This window comes from Meleagris gallopavo, chromosome 10 (genome assembly GCF_000146605.3).
Source record: "Meleagris gallopavo isolate NT-WF06-2002-E0010 breed Aviagen turkey brand Nicholas breeding stock chromosome 10, Turkey_5.1, whole genome shotgun sequence".
NCBI lineage: Eukaryota > Metazoa > Chordata > Aves > Galliformes > Phasianidae > Meleagris > Meleagris gallopavo.
Window position 1 is genome coordinate 26,194,188 of NC_015020.2, and position 19,308 is coordinate 26,213,495.

The 19,308-nt window shown below is 42.5% G+C and overlaps 1 protein-coding gene across 1 annotated transcript; it reads left to right on the forward strand.

The window, feature by feature from the left end:
* The first annotated feature begins 1,737 nt into the window (after positions 1–1,737).
* Positions 1,738–18,557, forward strand: AKR1A1 (aldo-keto reductase family 1 member A1). Its single transcript, XM_003208801.2, has 9 exons — positions 1,738–1,844; positions 2,767–2,861; positions 8,014–8,133; positions 9,678–9,829; positions 11,985–12,180; positions 12,786–12,985; positions 13,812–13,884; positions 14,990–15,076; positions 17,634–18,557. Exons 1-9 carry the CDS (start codon positions 1,760–1,762, stop codon positions 17,697–17,699), a joined length of 1,074 nt encoding a protein of 357 aa, XP_003208849.1. The 5' UTR covers positions 1,738–1,759; the 3' UTR covers positions 17,700–18,557.
* Positions 18,558–19,308: the final 751 nt, after the last annotated feature.

Here is a 19,308-nt window from a genome sequence, read left to right on the forward strand (position 1 = left end):
GGGAGGCGGGGCGGGGCGGGGCCGGGCCAGGCCCGATTTTGCGGTTTTAGCAATGTACGTACGTGTGCGCTGCTGCCGTAGTACACGCTTGTATGTATTTTGCTGGCAGAAGGTTCGTGGCTTTGGTTACCGGCGAGCTGTGAGCGTGGGTGGATGGAGGGGCGTAGTTTGCACTTCCCGTGTTATGAATGCAGCCTCCTGCACGCACTGCTTGAAGTTATTCTGAGCTTTGCTCTTTCGTGTCAGTGTGGGAATAGGAGAGATGAGTGATGTTGAAGCCGTATCTCACTTGTACCAGCTGTACCTTCTTTTTTTGTATTTGCTTGTATTTTCTCCCTTCTTAAAAGAACTGCCTTATAATGAGCAGACTGACAACAGGTCACGGACACTTTGCATCTCCTCATTAGGGAAAGAATCTGAGTGGAAACTATTAATGAGTGTTTTCTTGTAGCATTTCCATTCTTCCCAAGTCCGCAGCTCTGCTCTCACTGCAGTGTTAATGTACAACGATTTTACATGAAGCGAGATGGTTCCACAGAACACGCTGATGTTAGTTAGCAATTAAACTCGCACCTTGTCTTCTGGGCGAAGTGCTGCATTTAAGATGATTGCACAACATGGCAGTGTGGAACACACGCCTGGTGCATGGTGCTGTAGGGCAGCATGAATGTGAAAGCCCCCGGGCCTTGGTTGCATCGCGCGATGTAAGAATCATGCAGGCAGCTTAACCCAGGTAAAGTGGACCAGCTGTGCACAGCTGGCAACAAAATGTCTGTGCAAATCTTCAGCACAGAAGAGAATGTTAGTATCCTATTCTGGCTTTTGTATAGCCCCTTCCCAAAATGGACACACACTAGCAGTCTCCTCAGTGCAAATCCAGGCTGATTTGTCCAACTATTCTGTACCAGGAGGTGTTGGGCCATTGCAGTACCAGTAGGAAAGGCATTCAGACTCAGCAGAGTAGTATCTCAAGTGCTGTTTATCACATTTATAGCCCTATAAAGAAGGCAAATCGTGTGGGTAATCAGACATCCCTTCACCTGCTGGGCACCCTGTGCGGCACAGCATCAAGCAGCTGTCCATTACACATGCAGTGTGCTGTGTAGGCCCATTGTTTTGGTTACTGGAGCTGTTATAGGATTCTCTTACAAGAAAACAACTCACTTGTACTGCCAAACAGAGAAGACGCTCACATGAGAACTTCCTGCTCTGTTAGATAAAGGCAAGGATGAGCAGGTGGCCTAATGACATGTACCAAGTGGGAGCTGCCTGCGTTCTGCTCTGTTCTGCTGAGCATATCCTCCAGCTGTGAGGTGTGTGCAGCATGAAGGCCACGCTGTGTGTGAGGTACAATGCTGCTTGAGCCTGGGCCTACTCAGGCTAACAGTGCTGGGGATCTCCATCTCAAAACACGTGGCTTGAAAAGCTGAGTGAGGGCATCCATGAGTAGGTGCTTATTTGTAGGAGAAAGAGGGTAACAGCATTATGGAGAAGGCTGTTTTGGAGCAGTATTCTGTGTGAAGGCTTCTCTTTGAAGATATACATTCCTCCTGCATAGTCAGCCACTTAGTCAGCATTGTGTTCTTCCACTCTTGTTCTTGTCTGTGTGTTTTTAAGTAAATAGCATTCAGGAGTTTGGACACAGCTAAACTTGAGAAGTGACTTCCTCATCTTCTGCTGAAGTCAACTGGCTGCCTTTGGAGCTCATCCTGAATGTGGTTTGTTTTTAACAGTTCGGCCAGAAAGATAGATTGGGAGGATGTTGGGACACAGTATAAAAGCTTCCTCTTTGATAAAGTCTATGAGCAGATTACTGTCTGCAGCAGCTGTAACGCCAGCAACAGGTAATGGAAGATCCTGCTGGGGCTGTATTGCATTTCACGTGGAAAATGCATGCATATCTGGTGTTAAGCATGACAGAAGCCCAAGCCCAAAGTGACGTTTACCTTGTGCAGTACTTTCATGTTCTCCCTTTAGTAATAGAAGAATGCTACTCTTCTGTGAATGTGTGATAAATCAGTATTACTATTACCTTCTGTGATAGCAATACTAGTTGTTATATTGTCTGTACTTGAAATGCATCCTAGGCAAGTTGAGTTCTTGTTCTCGAATTGCCAGCAGAGTCCACAGGCAGATTTCCACAGTATGGGAACAGGAGACTTTTCAGCTCTTTAAAAGATAGCATTCCTTACCACTTGAGCAAGGAGATGGAAAAGAGCAGGACGACAAAGTCATTTTGGGGTTCAGAATGTACAAATACATAAAGACCTACTGCTTTTTTGCACATGGCTATTTACATCGATATGTCAGAATTACTTAAAAATATGTGTTTATCCCCAACTGCAGCAGTAATTAGAGCTTGGTTCCTCAGTCAGTCAGCAGGGAGTTGGTGAAAGAGAAAGACTGTGCAGAAGTCCTAAGGCTTTGCTTCTTTCTGTATCATCAATGCTTACAGCTGATTTGGAAGGGAGAGATTGTATGTACTTCTCAAGTGGGAGAAAACTCACAGCTGTGCACTTAGAGATAAAAGAATAGGAATGAAGAGAAGGAGAAAGAGCATTTCTTTCTAGTCTCTTTTATAGCTATAAGGTATTGCTATCTGGTTTGTACCACTAGAAGACCTTGCTTCAGCTTTGTTCCAGTGTAATAATTAAAGCATTATCAAAACCTGTGTGATTTTATTTATTCACTTTTGCATAGAAAAGGACATTTTATATAATCTACTGAATTGCTGCAAAAACTCAGTTTGGTCTTTTCTTCTTGAAGCAAAAATGTCTGCAGGATCTGACTTTGTTGCACTCTACAATGGGCAGAAGATCCCTCTCATAGGACTGGGAACCTGGAAAAGTGAACCTGGCCAAGTAAGTAGAGAACAAACCACACATTAGCATCATGTGCTCTCACCTGCTACTTGCATTTTGTACATCTCTTCTGAATATCCTGGGTCTGAGACCTGGATCCTGTACTTGCAAGGGTTTAGTCATAGGTCCACAGAAGCATGACTGAGATGCATGTGAGAGGCTTTAAGACAACAGCAGCAGCAGTAGCAGATCCCTTAAGACTCATTAAACCAGACCTCAGGCAGTGGTGCTCTGGGAGATGAATCCAGAAATTAGTGCTGTAGTTATAATATGGTGCCTCACTTTGCAATCTTCAGGCTACCAGTCTGACCAGGCATCCCTCTGGCTTGTTGTGACTCAGTTGAAAGGATTATTTTGGGAGGCAAGAGCTCTAGTTGTTGTAATAAGTCTTATTCCTGTGGTCTGTCTGTGTTTAGCCGCAGAACTCAGAACTTGTTTGGGTCACCTTGCCTTTAGGCTGTGATGGCTAACGTGTCATTAGAGGGCCACTCTGTTTCTAAATTCAATGAAATGGCAAATGGCAGACTTGGAAACAATTCTGTGTTTTATGGCAGACTGTGTTTGCATGCTGTGAACTGTGCCTCCTGTTGTAATACTTTTCCTTGTCTGTCTTTTCCTTTCTTTTTAATTTAGTTAAAAGATAAATTCCTGAGGGCAGACCTTGCCTTTCACAGCAGGTATACACAGTGTCCAGCAGGAGTGTCGTCATCTTTGGAGGATTTCTTAATTGGTATTATTATTTTAATGCCTTTTGGACTTCGTGTAGCACTGCATGTCAGTAAACATGTATCTTGCTTATACTTTCATATTAGCTTTATGATAGTTACAGGAGTAAGTCAGGTGAAACCATGCCTGTGACAGATGGAAAGTTCAGAAAGCCTTCTTGAGATGACTCCTTGTGCTATTCTTCTTGCCAGCTGGAGAAAAAGGTAGGAAACAAGCTATAAAAATTACATTTATTCAGAGTCACCTTCTTATCGTGTTTCCTGCCCAAACAATTGTCAGGACAGTGGTTCTGTTTGGAATGGAAGCTGTAATGATGTGGAACCCCAGGCAGTGTGAGCTGTCCGTCAGCTTGCTAAATGAGGATGAGGATGAATGTTCAGCTCTAGCACATCAGCTGCCAGCTGTATTACATTTATTAATAAGCAGGAATGTAGTGGATGAATTTCTGCAGACCCAAGGTAGTTTAATGTGCATCGTACTAAAACAAATGCCTGAAACTAAACAAACAAAATATCAACATGTTACTTTGTGCACTAACTGTCCTGGGGAAAGTGCAGTCTTACAGCCAAGAAAGATCCTGCTTGTGCATAATATAAGCCTATCTCAGGTAGATTTTGCCATCATAAGCAGCACTGCCAGCAGCTGAACCCAGCAAGGTATCTGCTACTTAGATCTACCTGGGGTCCAACGGAAGTCAGTGGGGGTCACAACTGTGGAACAATTACTGCCTTCAAAGATGTGTTCTTTGAGTGTATTGAAGGCATAATCTCGAAAATGTAGTATAAAATAGCCAGAGTTACAGAAGATGCTGCTATTCCTGTGGAATAAATGAGTTCCTGTTTATCACTCTTGGAAATTGTTTGCATCCTTTTCATTTTTAATGGACATTTATCAGATTCAGATGCACAGCAGCAATTTGGCAGGGTGTCCAAATGATTTATTTCTGAAAGGGCATGATGTAGTACAGGGAGAGTAACTGACTGTGAATTAAAGACCAAGGGCCAAAGACACACACAGGCAGGATAATCACTGTATTCAATGCAGCCAACTCCCAAATACACACTACTTATCAAAATCCCTTTTGTACAGGGGCTTAATTAGGAGCAAGAGTGGAAACAGATTGCTTTTAAATTATTTCAAGTAAATATTTTGCAGGTTGCAGTTATTTTCCTTGCCAAGCTGTTTTTCAGTCTTGACCTTACTCTCTTGATTAATTTCTTTATCATTGCCATTATAATTCCTGATCCTAAGCAATCCTTCAACTTGAAGCCAGATCTCAGCAATCCAGGACAAAGATACCATTGCAGCCCCAGTTTCATAGAAGATGAGGTCAGAGGGAAAAAGAACTAATGAATCTAATAAAGATTACTTAGAATAACAGGAGATAATTTAGAATAACATTGTTTTTTTGCTTTACATGATCAAATGCTAAGAAGAGAAATTTGTTTTAGATGTTACCATAAGAACATGATGGAGAGCTATTGAGTGGAAGTGAATACAGCACAAAAGCTTCTGAGCAGTAGCATGAATGGGTCCAAAGACAAAAGTCCTTTGAGACTGGAGCATCAGGAATATCAGTGGCACGGACTACTAGCACTGGAGCTGTAGTCCTTTAATGTTTTCTTCTCGCAAGTGGGCCACGCTTTCAGCCTGGAGGATGGAACGGCCTCATGTGCTGTGACAGAGGCTGGCTCTGTTGGGACAGGAAATGTGGGGCTGAGGGGAGGCTGTATTTCTCTGTGAAAGTTCAGGAAAGCCAGAAGAGGAAATGCGTACCTCAGAAAACCAGTCAGGCTGGGTGTCTTGTGACAGCACTGCAGCTGTGGAGGAGACTGCTTAGGTCCTGAAAACCTTGCCAGAGTATCTAGAGAATCCTATCCTGCACATGGGAGCACAAATTCACTACTACTGGGATATATTAAGGGAAGAACTTGAATTAAATATCCGAAGTGTAGGAGGCATAACTCACTGCTTTAGGGAACGTTAACTGCAAGCTACCATTCATATGGTGGTCTGAGTTCCTTCCTTTACACCAAACTGTTTGGTCATACTGCATCTGAATATCACATGGCCTGATGATCTGTTTTTACTTAAGCTGTCTGACTCAACCAATGGAATAAAAATTAATTCAGTAATTGCTCCTTCCACAGGCTGCACTAAAGGAAAGCTGAAAGGATCCTCTGGTTGTTACTACCATACAACACAAAATATCCTGAGGCATTTGAATCTCTAACTAATGCTGAGTCTTCCCCACCCCAGGAAACGCATGTACCTGCATGTCAAGAATACAAAAACTTTCTCTTGAAACAAAGGACTCTTCTTACACTCACATCCTTCTATTAGAGTTAACTGCCTCAGAGAAGTTCTTATTTGTACATCTTGCTCTTGATATTTGCCTTTTGCATGGAACGGGACCTCTCAGTTCAGATGGGAATGTCTGAGTAAGCTGAGAATAGTTTACACAAGTGAAAATTGTGCCCAGATCCAAACCATAGTTATGTGAGTGGTTCTAGTTTTTCAGTGCTAGAAATAGATGAAAACGCTGATACTGAAATATGGCCTCTGCTTTTATAACTTTCCAGAGGCATTTGGAGTGCCTTGCCTCTGGTTTTCTGCAAGTGGTGCCATAAAGTTTTATGGCAAATTTTTTTCCTGCTCGGATTTATAAAATAAAAAACAATACGTGATAGAGGAAATGAGAGATTAGTTCAGAAAAATGCTGGTTTCCCTTTCCTTTCTGCTATGCTTTTAAAAATAAAAAGGGGGGTGGGCACACCCCAAATTAAACAGAGCGTGCTTCTTTCCCTTGACTTCTGCCCTTATGGAGGGGGGAATATTCAGTTTTAAAAGCCTTTAGCCTGTCCCAAGTGATTTCAGAGTTCTTGTGACCTTGACTTCCCAGTAACCTTCTGAGAAATGTCTTGTCAAAGTGAAAGAAGGACTGTAAATACCATCCTGCTAGAGAAAGGAAGAGCTGATTTCACTGTAGTAGAAGTGCTTTGTCATTCTGGCTAAGGGCAACCAGTCTGAGTCCCACTTTTCCTCTCAAAATGCCAAAGAATGTAGTCAGAATATCCTGTGTCTTCTTTTACTGCAGTTCTTAACAGGAAAAGCAAATGAAATTCACCAGCAGAAGAGAGATCTCTTTCACATTTCATTCCCCCCTTTTTACTAGTGTCTGAAAGCAAGAGTCTGTACTCGATTTTGATCACTTTGTTAGCTTTAAAATTGAAAATGCCGGTACTTGAGCTGAAAGAAAGCAATCAGGCTCTAGCCCTTGTTGACATGTTTTTAATATCTCTAACTAGATTAGTGCCCTATTGCATCAAGCCTCAGACAAAGAGCAACTTAATCTCCATCAGTCCCACGAGACAGGTCTGGGAAGAGCAGTATATAGAAATCCTTGTACAGGGGTGTGCTCTGACTGTAGCACTTACGAGGTGAACAGAGGATATGTGCATACCGACCACTGGAAGTTAAATAGAATGGATTTTACTTAATGCTCTGTCTGTTTAAAGGGAGATGGTGACACTAGAGTAATTTCTTCATGTTTACACAATCAGATATTTAAAATTTTCATTGAAAACCTCTACTCAAAAGCCACTTAAGCATCCTGGAAGAGATGCCATTCTGTGTTTCCCTCTTTGCTTTCTAGCCTTGCTCTGTATCTAATGCCAGCATGTGATTTTATACTTTGTATTTGTGCCTCATTAAAGCTTTCAACAGCAGAAACACATGCAAAGTGTGGTGCCTGGGTTCCAGCCATTCTGGCTGTTGGCAGCACTTTCTTCGTCAGAAGTGTGTAAACCAAAATGTGAAATCGAGCACCAGCAGGAGATTCCTACAGGCCATGGGTTAATAACCACCAGTATAGTGACTGCTGTTGCACAATCAGTGAGAACGAGACACAGAAGAAAAATGTGCCATAAAGTGGCCTTATCTTAGAAAGTAAATATTTGAACCAAACCTGAGCTCTGGAAATGACGAAATTAGAAATCTGGCTTTCCTTTTACTAGGGGAGAGCTTGTGCCTTTCAAGCTTGGCTAACACTGATTGATTGGCTGTTCAGTTCCACTAAGACTGTCTTGATAAATATTTATTTGAAAATTGTTTCTTTCAGCTCCTCTGATATTTAACAGAAGTGTGGCAGCTATAGCTAAGATTGAATTTCCATTCTGTGCAGTAAGTTCTTCCATGCTTGCCCTGCATGCATGGTCCATTTTCACCTTACTCTTGGAGTGCCTGCTAGCACCTGGCTCTTTGCTCACAAAGGCTGTGCCATAGGGCACTCTTACCTATTCTGCTTGGATCTCATGAGCTTCTGTAGCTCTGTACTTTGGCACTGTTCCTCAGTAAGTCCTCAGCAATTTCTTTCAGTTGTGTTCCTTTCCACTGGTTGGATTTGGTAATCTGTTTGTGATTACAGGTGAAAGAAGCAGTGAAATATGCCCTAAGCGTGGGTTATCGCCACATTGACTGTGCAGCAGCCTACAGCAATGAAGCAGAGATTGGTGATGCTTTCCAGGAATGCCTTGGGCCCAACAAGGTAAAAACACAAGAACCCTATGACTGTATGTTGTATCAGAATTTACAGATGTGATCTGAAAGAGCAGACTGTGAAGTTAATGTCTGTGGCTTTTTCTTCTGGACCCAGCTGTTTGTTATTAACCAGGGCAGGCATGAAAGAGGGCTTTCTCTACTCTGGAGTCATTCTGGCTGTCAGGAGGAGGAATGATCGTCTGGAGTACTTGCAAGGAAGCTTAGAGAAAATTTGAATTCCCAGATAAACACCTTCCCATCCAATAGCCTAATTCATGTGTTCAAAAAAGAGAGGATGCCAGAATCAATAGTTATAATAGAAAATAGGTGAGAATTTACTCTACTTTGCCAGTTCAGAGTGTTGTGCAGTGCTGGGTAGTTGCAGCAAATTCAGTGACTATTGATTTTTTTAAATAGTGACTGCGTTTGAAGGTTTGGTAACTGTGACTCTAGGGCCTGCACTGAGCTTCATGGCCGTAATGGAATGTAACTGACATTCCTGTGAATTATCTCGGGTGAAATCTTCAAGTCATCCTTTTGCTCTTGTTTGCCCGAGGGACCAGAAGAATTATGCACATGGCCTCAGAGCCCCTGGAATGAAATTCTTGTGTTTCTTTTTCTCTGGTCCTCTGCCCATTGCTGTGGGGCAATCTCTTTGTTAGGTGCTTAGCTGCAGAGAGGCTGCTTTCAGCTTGCCCCAGGGATTCCTTTGCACCCTTTGGATACTGGCAACTAACATGGAGAAGCATAGGACTATTTTTACTTAGTTTGTATTAGCTAACTAAAGAATTTTTAGAACGTTGTGCTTGTTGAGCACAACAGCTGATATGTGATCCACAAGTAACTGAATGGATGGAGGAGAGAAATGAAGGAATTAATCATTCCTATATACTGTTGACTTGAGTGTAATTTGGTCGATAAGAGATGCCTTCTGATGACTTCAGTGTGTCAAACATGATCTCCATTCCACATTTTATACTTCCTAAATACCTAAATTTCTATTTCTATTTAAATTCTAATTTCTATTCAATTTCTAAGTCTTATCCTTCTGATAAGTGACATTCAGTTCTTGGTGCATTCCTCCCAGAACTTAGACATTCAAGTGCAGAGGTTTGGGGAAACTGCTTGTTTATTTTCCCACGTCCTTTGAGAAACATTCTTAGTTTATAACGTGCTGAACGTAGCCCAAGTGAGCTGGTTGTGCCTTGACTGTGAATTGTTTAACAGAAATTGCAAAACGTACACACGAATAAACCAAGTAATCTTTCATTTATGCTGAGTAGTGGCTTTAACTCTTGAATTTGTTTGGGAAGTGTGGAGGGGTTGTTTTGTTGTGTCAGAACTTCTAGGGAATTGCTAAGCATTTGATGTATTTGGGGATCAGCTCACTTATGTGTCTATTTCTCTTTTCTCCATCTAGCGCGTTTCTGAAAGGTTTAATTTGTAGGTTCCACGTGTTAACTTATTTAAACTTCTAAAGATATTTGGGGAATTGCTGCTGTTCTTTCTCAGTCCTTTCTGGTAAATTGTGCTCTCCTCCCTTTCTTAAAGGTTATTAAAAGGGAGGACCTGTTTGTAACATCAAAGCTGTGGAATACCAAGCACCACCCAGAAGATGTTGAGCCAGCACTAAGAAAAACACTTGCAGATTTGAAACTGGATTACCTGGATCTGTACCTCATGCACTGGCCCCATGCCTTTGAGTAAGTTCAGCCTGGAAAGGGTGCAGGATGCAGAAGGCCCAGTTTTACATAAGTGGTTGGTGTTCTGTCCTAAGCTTGGAGCTTCTTTTTGAGCTGTGTCTTCCTTCCAGTGTAAGCTGCCTGCAGGATGTTTTGTGGGTGGTTTATATTGCAGCCCAACAGACTGATACTCTCTACCTGAAACCAGTACATTCATTCATATTTGATACATTCATTCACAGAAACTATTGCTCCTATTTAATTATTCTTCTTTGAGTTGGCTGGGAATTTGTTGTTCTTATCTTTGAAATGAAAATGAGGTACTTTGTAAAGAAGGCAGCACTTTTCACTGATAGTTATTAACTGTACTGGAACTGAGCACATGCAGTGTCATGGTGGAGTCTGTATGAGAAGGAAATGAAAATGGCCTCTTATGACACTTGAAGTGCAGTCATTCTAAGATTTGAAGAAATAGGGGAAATTAAATGCTAGTTCTGTGTATCCTGCAATCCTGCCAGAAGCAGTGATCATTGCTTTGTTTTCTTGTAGCCATGGATACTGTTTTTTTTTTCCTTTTTTTCCCCTGTTTCAACATTTAGTAAAAAGAAGAGAAAAAAAAATCCTGCCCAGCTGTTTGCATGGACACTTCACTTACCAGGAGAAACCCTGTCAGACTCAGAAGGCTTCAGCCTATTTTACAATCTTATAACATTTTTCCCCTTCCAGTCATGTGAACTGATTTTTTCCAAGCATACAACATTCATGAAAGACGCTCCAGTTCTAAATGTGTCCCTCATCACAACAGAATGAGGAAGTGTTTTCAAGCAGGGCTGCTCTGGAGGAAGAACTGCTGTTAAAAATTCCCCCTATTTTGAAATAGGTTTGTTTTACAGTTGTTTGGACAAAAACATTTAAACATTGCTTTGACAATAACGTGGAACACAAATAATAATGTCTATGCAGGTATTATTATTTAAACTGCCGCTGTCGTGGCAAATGTTGGCAAAACTAATGTTCAGATCTTGACCTTTTCTCATTGATAAAAGTTCACTCTCAGTTTTCCACTAGCTTTGCTTCTACTGCTTTAGTGCCTGATTACCTACAATACCTACTGAGCTGGGAATGTTGCAGAAGATATATTATTTAAGTGGAAATTAATATGGACTTCCAGATGATAATCACAGTACCCTAGGCCTCTTGTATCTCTCACTTAATACATTTTCTACTCTTGACATATGAGGCTGCTTTTCAAGGTTGAGAGCTCATATGATTATCAGATGGATAGATGTACAAACAAAAATGATGTGCACAAGAACGGGTCCCCAAGTGCTGCTGCACCACATTCACTGCTTAGCTAGAGCAACGTAAGACAGTCTCCAAGATCTGGGCTAGCAGTGTTCTGCAGTGGCCATGAGGCAGCACTGGCACCTCTCCGAGCATGAGCTGCTCAGAGACCTCACAGCCCTTAGGTATTGTGCTGGTGGCACCTGACATAACCAGCTCCTTCCTATGTGTGGCTTTGGGTGCTTAGTTGGTTTGTCTTTTATTTTATTAAGTGAGTTGGTATGACTAACTGGAAACACACCCATCCTACAGGCAACATGTACATGTTTAGACTTCTCTGAAAACCAGAGCTTGCACCAGTGCTGACACTGCTGCAGAATCCAAACAGAGTGGGAATACCAGACTACTTTGCACTCAGTCTCTGTTACATAGCTCTTAAACCAAGATCCCTTTGGTAACAGCTCCAAACAGACTATCGGTCCTTCCTGAAAAACAGACTGAACAACCAAGCTACTTTCTGGGTTGCAGCTCTAATCAACTGCACTGCGATCAAAGGGCTGTTGTTACATATGCAGTGGCTGAATTTTTTTGTGTAGTCACTACAGGCAAGCAGTGTGCTATAGGTAAGAGGTTTCAAGTACTATATCACAAGTTTACATAGGAAAAACTGTGTGTAAAATAATTTCTCGTAGGCTGAGTCTTCATCATGGAATTTAGAAGAGAAATTTGCTCAGTTTGTACTCCAGCTTCCAAACCATGCATAAGCTTAGGTTTTACATTTTAACCATGCAAAGTACTTAAGAGTACTTTGAATAAAGTTTCTTTAAGTGAAGATCTAATATAATAGAAATCACGTGCTTTGTGTATTTACACCTTGCCTTTCATGCTGCAGACGAGGGGACAATCTCTTCCCAAAGAATCCTGATGGCACGATGCGTTATGACTACACTGACTACAAGGATACCTGGAAGGCTATGGAGAAGCTGGTAGAAAAAGGTCTTGCAAAAGCCATTGGGCTGTCAAACTTCAATAGTCGTCAGATCGATGATGTATTAAGCGTGGCTACTGTCAAACCAGCTGTGCTCCAGGTAAGATGAATAAAGGAGATGAGGAGGAGGAGGTATGCCTTCCTGGTTTTCCATGGGAGTGAAGAAAACCAACGCTGCCTGTTTAGCACAAGGAGTGCAGCTTCTGATGTACAGGGAGAAGTATATCCATGCATGCAGGAGTAGACACACAGAAGGTCCTTCCAGACAGGTGAATTAAATGGGGAAAAAGGCCTGTATCCATGTTCGTGGCCATTACATCTATTTAGTGGACAACTCTTCTACAGAAGATTTTGTTTCTTCCTGTGAGGATCAATTTAGTCTACAGGAAAAAAAAAGAAAAAAGATTGAGGGACTAACTTAAATCCCTCTTACAGAGCTCCCTTGCTTGTTGGATGATCTGTTGGATACACGGAGATAAATCCAGCATTCTAAGGTTAAGCAATCTCTTTTCCTTTTACTATAATCTTAGGCTACCATGCCATTTTTCATCTTCCTTGTTATGAGTTATAGCCTCATAAGGTTTTCCAGAACCTGCAATGACCTCTTGTGATGTGTTTGATTCTGCTGAGCTTTTCATCACTGTTTATTTAGAGTTCTGTATTGATAATTTTTCTTTGGCCATTCTTTGTCGGTCATTTTAATAGGTAGAATGTCATCCTTACCTAGCCCAGAATGAGCTGATAGCTCACTGCCAGAAACGAGGGCTGGTTGTTACTGCCTACAGTCCCCTGGGTTCTCCTGATCGCATGTGGAAACACCCAGATGAGCCTGTGCTTCTAGAGGAACCTGGGATCAAAAAACTGGCAGAAAAATACAAGAAGTCACCTGCACAGATCATCCTCAGGTATAGAACATCTGAGAGAGGGTGACATTTGGGACCTGGCCTTAAATAAAGCTCGAAGGCATCTACTTCAGGATATGTGTTTTTTCCCCTATAAAGTGGGGAGTTAGAATCAGAAAGTGCCAAAAGCCCAAAAGCAAACCCAATTGCTGCTTGTTTTAGATTTGCATATGGCCAGTTGCTTGAACCTTACAGCCTCTGCTCCTGCATTCAAAAGAGCTCTAAGGAAGAGAGATTGTGGAAGGGACTTACCTTCCTTCACAGTGAAGAACTGTTTGCTGCTTCATGCTTGGGTAACAGAAACTGTACTGAGAAACAACGTGGTTGAGTGATATCCAGAATGTGATTAGCACTTTGCGAAGTAGCACTGGGTTTCTATCCTCATTCTTTTGTTTGGCTTTATATCTAGCACAATCTTGGGCAGCAGTAAGTTACCCTGCCAGCCGAACACGCTGAAGGCTTTGTTCTCAAGTCACCAGAAAATCACTTGGGGGTTTTTTGTGTTTTACTGTTTTTTGGGGTCATGCTAGAATTGATGTAAAACTGTTACGTGCATTTTTCTATTTCTTGGGTTTGTGGCTCGACACCTGAAAACTGTTTGCTTCGTCAAAGGAATGGACATCTTCCTTTCATCAGTTAGTCTGGTGGTCGCTCTTTTGCTACATCCTAATACAATACAGTGCTATGTTGGTCTTCTTTGGGGTATTTTGTTTGCAGAAACCATAAGTGGCATCTCTGCTGCCACTGATAATTGTTGAACCAAAATAAACGTCAGAATTGTTGGGCAGCATGCATAGAAAATGCATAGAAAATCGCTCTTCCCTCACAGATGGCAAGCGCAGCGTAAAGTGGTGACTGTTCCCAAAAGTGTGACTCCTGCTCGCATTCTGCAGAATCTCCAGGTAAGCTCAGATGGAGATGAGGAGTTTCAGCAATGTCCTTTCATGTGAGTAACATACTGTCCTGCTACAAGAGTCTGAGGCACGTGCTTCATACCAGTCAAAGTATGCGTGTGCATAGGGAAGTTAAAGATGTCAGGAAAGCAAAGAGGTTTCAAGCAACACTGTGTATTTGTGTACAGAAACTATTTGAACATTGACTTGCAGTAATTCGGTGGGTCTCTGAATCACCTCCTGTGATTTTTTTTCATCCCTTAATCAGACAGACTGGCAGGTTGCACGCTTGTTTTTAAGCAAGGATTTGTTTCTGCAGCTGTTACTCCCATTAAACCAAAGTCTGGGATGCAGTATGCTGCTAGAGAGTGCAAAAATCTCCAGAGAACACTGCAGTTAGTCAAGGTTTAGATCTGTGTGGGAACAGAACGCTGGTTCAAGAGAGAGCATTCGGAAGACCAGTCCCACTGTTCATTTTTGTGGAAGAGAGCTATGCAGTATTAGTGATGGTTTAGAACTAGCAAGGATATGAACACTTCCATTTTTAAGCTTTTGTTTCAGTGTTTCTGGTAAAATTTATTTACTTGCAACTTTATATTTATAAATTGAACACAAAGTAATGCTGGTAGAAGCCAGGGTTTTTACAGGTGCATAACTTCCATTGTTCAGAGCTGTGTGTAAATTCCTTCTGCTTGAGGCCAGGACTTTTACCAAAGTCAAAGATTCTTAAGATGTTTGAAATGTAACAACTGGCAGTACTTTTCCTTGGCTTTTAACACTAGGATCTTGCAATTCTAATATGGCCCATAGGTTTTATTTTTTGAAAATAAAAAGAAATATTATGCAACTGCAGCTTAATTAATTGTGTGTCTGTTGCTCCTGGTTTTTAACTGTCACCTGAAATTAAATGCTGAAATAGTTCAATGTTTAGGGGCACTGCTGCTGATACGTTCTGTCCTGGATTGCTGAGGAGTGCAATTTCACTCTGCAGAAATTCCTGACCCAGGGGGATGTTTGTGGCTTCTAAAGGAAACAAAACCAAGAGGCACAATTCAACAGAATTCAATATGAAAAGTTATGGTTACTAAACTAAGCCTCTTGCTTTTGTTCTTAGGTATTTGATTTCAGTCTCACAGAAGAGGAGGTGAGCCACATTGGAAGCCTGAATAAAAACTGGCGTTACATTGTGCCAATGATTACGGTAAATCCTCACTTCCCTGATAGTTTTGATTATGTGCATGTGGCCACAAGGTGGGTTTTCTGTATCCTGTCAGAACTACGTATGAGTTAGAGCACTACCTCTTTTTAGGGTATCTAAGCTGAAATAATTTTTCAAAAGAAAAGCTTATGAGAGGCCATGCTTTTAACTGTAGGGCTACTTGTGTGTGTGTGTCTGTGTGTGTGTGTAAATATAAATTCCCACATCCCTGCAATCAAAATTCTCTTTGCTTATGGGTTGGAAGTTTGTATCAAACCGCCAGCTTAACTTCTTGTGGGTGAATGTGGTAGTGGCAAACACACCTGCTGCTGACAGGATGTTTCTTTCAAGTGTTTTCCTGCTCGTGCTGCAAACAAAGTTGTTTTTTGGTAACAAAGCTGCAAAATGCATTTGGAACGTAGCCTGGCTCGGACTATCTAGGGACAATGCATGTGGTTTTGTTAGCTGGGAGATGTGATCAGATCAATGACACACAGAGAAGAGATGAAATACAGTTCAAAGCGCTAGCCCATCCAGCTAGATAAAGGTGTGAGTATGATGCAGCTGGGCTTCAAAGATATTGCCATACTGACAGATAATAAGACAGGAAGAAGCGAGATGAGGAGAAGTAAAATGTTACTCTAGCTGTAAGATCTCAAGCGGAACCTTTTGTCTCCAGCCTATCCCTTCCAGGCGTATCAGAAAGAATTTTCATCATCTGTGAATTAAAATGCCTGTCTAACCTTTCATGCCTATCTCCTTTACGAATCTAATTTATAGTGTCTGGATTTCAGTGTGATGTGGCAGTGTCATAACTGATGAGATGGTTTTCCCTTGCTTTACCTCGCTGGTACATAACCACAGAGTCTCATAGTTGTGCCATTCCTCTTCGCCTTGTTGTTTTGCTCTACGTCTGATGTGAATCTATTATATTGCATGTAGGCAGTTTAAAACGTTTTACATTTTAACAGATCATTACCAGGATAGAGGCTGGAAGTTGTTTAGCCATACCTGGTATCAGCCTGACATCCAAACTTCTGGAAACACAAGCTAAGAAATATACATAAGCAAAATTGAATGACTAGCAAGCCAGGACAGGAGGAGAGGGGTGCTGTGCACATGATCTGTCCTTTTCTGATAGCTGCTGTTGATCTACAGTGTCTTCGCTGCTGATTTACTCCCCTTTGTCCTTCAGATTCCTGGGGTAGTCTGGAAACAGCTGTATACAACGTTGCTTCTGGCAGCTGCTGTTTTGACATGCTGCTAACAAATATAGATACCTGAAGAGCTGATCAGAGTCGGGAAAATATGCATGGGAAAGTAACTGGGGCAGGAGGAGGTGGGAGAGATAAGGAACGTGAATTCTAGGAACTTGCAGTTGTTGGCTCTCAGAAGCATATGAGAAAACATGAAGATAGTTTTGTCCATAGTTTTAAGCATTGCCTTCAGCTGACAGTTTCATTTCACCTTAATTTTATTTTAAACTGAGCACCAGCCGAATATTAAACCGTAGCATTCTGGTTTTGTGCTCTCGAGTGCCCCCAGGTGACTATTTTTACACTCCCCTGGTTCTTGTCAGCTACGGATTCCAGTCACTTTGAAATGTGGGATTTAATCTGAAAGCTAATAGGGGGACTTGCTAGAAGATACTTGATTTGAAAGTACCTGTGATTGCCTCTGCCCCCGTAACATTTTGAGTGATATCTAACTTCACAGTAGTATAAAAAATCACATGTATAAAAATCAATCATGTGTCTAACATGACTTTTACTCAGCCATTATGTGCTTAGTATAAGTTTTAGCTGAATGATACTACTCACCTGTGGAGATGCATCTCCTTGCTGATGCTGCACATAAATTTCCTCAAACATCACAGATTAGGTGCAAGGTCTTACCCCAGCTCCTAGTAAACTGGGATTTTGCAGTGGACTTAATACACCTAGGAATGCAATTTGTGTGTGTGAGTGCTCAGCATTGGGACATAGAACCTGAGACTTCTGTGTGACTACATCTGCATTGGGCCACCCAAAGTCTTTGTTTCATTATCAACAAATGTTAGTTTCAGCATTCCCATTTTACAGCTGGAAAAACTGGTTATTCATGAAAATGTTCTTACAGTAGGTGTGTTATTAAAAACTGCTAGGAAAGAATTCAGTGACACTGGTGTTTCAGTGTATAATCCATGTGTTAAATTGGCAGTCCATCAACTCTGTCGTGAAAAGATGGGCAAAAGTGCTGACTTCTGCAAAGTGCTGCGAAGCATGAACACTGCAGCATTTATTCAGTAATGGCTACAAGGCAAAATGCTTAACTACTCTTAATTTGCTTCTTCAATCCTAAGAAGCTGGAATAGAGACTCTTCCTTTAGGCTACAAAAAATATTTCTTTCTAGAAGTGCTTAGAGGACTTAGGAGTAAAGGGAACAACTCTTGATTAAGCTCAAGAAGATCTCCCAGATATTTGACATATGAAGATTTACCAGTTGAAACCATTCGAATTTGAAAGAGAGAAAGAATGGATCTTTATCTTTCTGACATGTGTCTGTCTGCTTACTTCACAGGTGAATGGAAAGCCAGTACCAAGAGATGCCGGACACCCCCATTATCCCTTCAATGATCCCTATTAACTACAAGAAAATAAGGTGTTAGAATAACATGCTCCTCTATATACTTTTCCTACACAGTAATTAGTGCCATAATTTGTCAAAAAAAACCCACCCAGCCCCATCTATACAAAACCTTCCTTCCTGAGTAGGTTTTCTTACGATGTACCGCTTTTGATTAACCTTCTTTCTGGAGATCCTGTAGCTTCCATGTCAGAGGTTGCAGATTTATTACAATGACTGCAAGCTTGCCCTGGGGAGCATCAAATCTTTTGGCATTAGATAAAGAATGGAAGAGTCTAAATTGAGTTCCAAACATCGTTATCAGGCAAGGGCAATACTTTGGGTCTGCTGAACGGTTTTGAAATCTTTATTACCATAAGTAGGGGAAAATAAGAAAGAGCATTTTCAGACTAAACAACTGCTCAGCTGTCAGCTTCAGTATCTTCATTAATACTTTATACAAGGAATACGGTGAAATGTGCTGCAGTTGCACTTTGTCCATAAAACTTTGGTTAAAACCCAAGTTGCCAGCCATGCTGTGTGCTTTTTATCCTCTTTGGAATACTTGTGGAACTTAAAACTCTCTCCTTTTTTCTTTCTAATTTGTCTGTTGAGTTGAGGAGAATAAACGCGTGCCCTTGGAGCAGGCCTTCAGGGCAAGCATCTCCATTGCTTGCAGCATGGATAGCTCCTAGCTCTCAGACCTTCCTCTCCCAATAGCCTCAGCACTGTTAAGCCTTACAAATATCCATCCTACCTTTCCCATGAAGTTGTCCTGTGTCTCTTTACCAAAGATGTGCAGTCTGAGTTCTGGAGGTGGGGGGCTCGTTCCTGCCTGTACGGTTATAAACAATGAAATAAACTCAGAGCACCCCTTCATGTCAGTGTGTCTGACGTCTGCCTGGGCTGCCTTAATAGGGCTCTTACCTGTGCCGCTGCTTTCCTGCCTGCTGTTTTGCTGTGTTGGTGATTTTCTGAGTGCTGCTCAGTGCCGAGCAGGGCTGGAAGGCTGCACCGAGAGTGTTTTGTTCCGTTTCAGCCCTTCACGACCAGCCTTGCCATCGGAGTACGAACAAGCTGAGCTCTGAGAACACGCACAGCTGCACGGAGATCCCACCTGCGGCCTTAGCAGAGGAACCAATACTTTATTTTGGTTTTCTCTACTTGTTAGACGATCAGTGCCGGCTTGCTTTGGCACCGGCACGGCCGCGGGGTTTCTCAGGGCTTTTCATAAGGGACCCTCACGGCCGTGCTGCCGAACTGCAGTTCCCAGCAGGCAGTGCGGCGGAGCGGCATTTCCCGCCGGAACTTCATTTCCCTGCGCTCCGCCTCACCCGCACTACACTTCCCAGCGCGCCGCGCGGCCTCGCGGCGGCGACTCCCTCCTGGGACTACGGTTCCCAGCAGCCCTCGCGCGGCGGCGCTCTGAGAGCCCCGCAGAGTGCGGGCCGCGGCATGCTGGGGAGCGGTAGTCTCCCTACGGCGTGCGCGCGCCGCCAGGCGGGCCGGGGCGTGTCCTGGGGGGGTATATAGGCAGCCGGAGGGGTAGGGGGCTGCACTCTGCCGCCGCCGCCCCTCTCTCCCGTAGCTTCCATGGAATCTTCGGCCGCCGCACGCTGCGTTGAGCCCG

Excerpts from the sequence above, each read along its gene's own strand:
- AKR1A1 (XM_003208801.2), top strand. The coding sequence starts at position 1,760 with ATGTTGGGACACAGTATAAAAGCTTCCTCTTTGATAAAGTCTATGAGC. Across the intron at positions 1,845-2,766 it reads AGCTGTAACGCCAGCAACAG|CAAAAATGTCTGCAGGATCT; the intron begins GTAATGGAAGAT and ends TTCTTCTTGAAG. Across the intron at positions 2,862-8,013 it reads GGAAAAGTGAACCTGGCCAA|GTGAAAGAAGCAGTGAAATA; the intron begins GTAAGTAGAGAA and ends TTGTGATTACAG.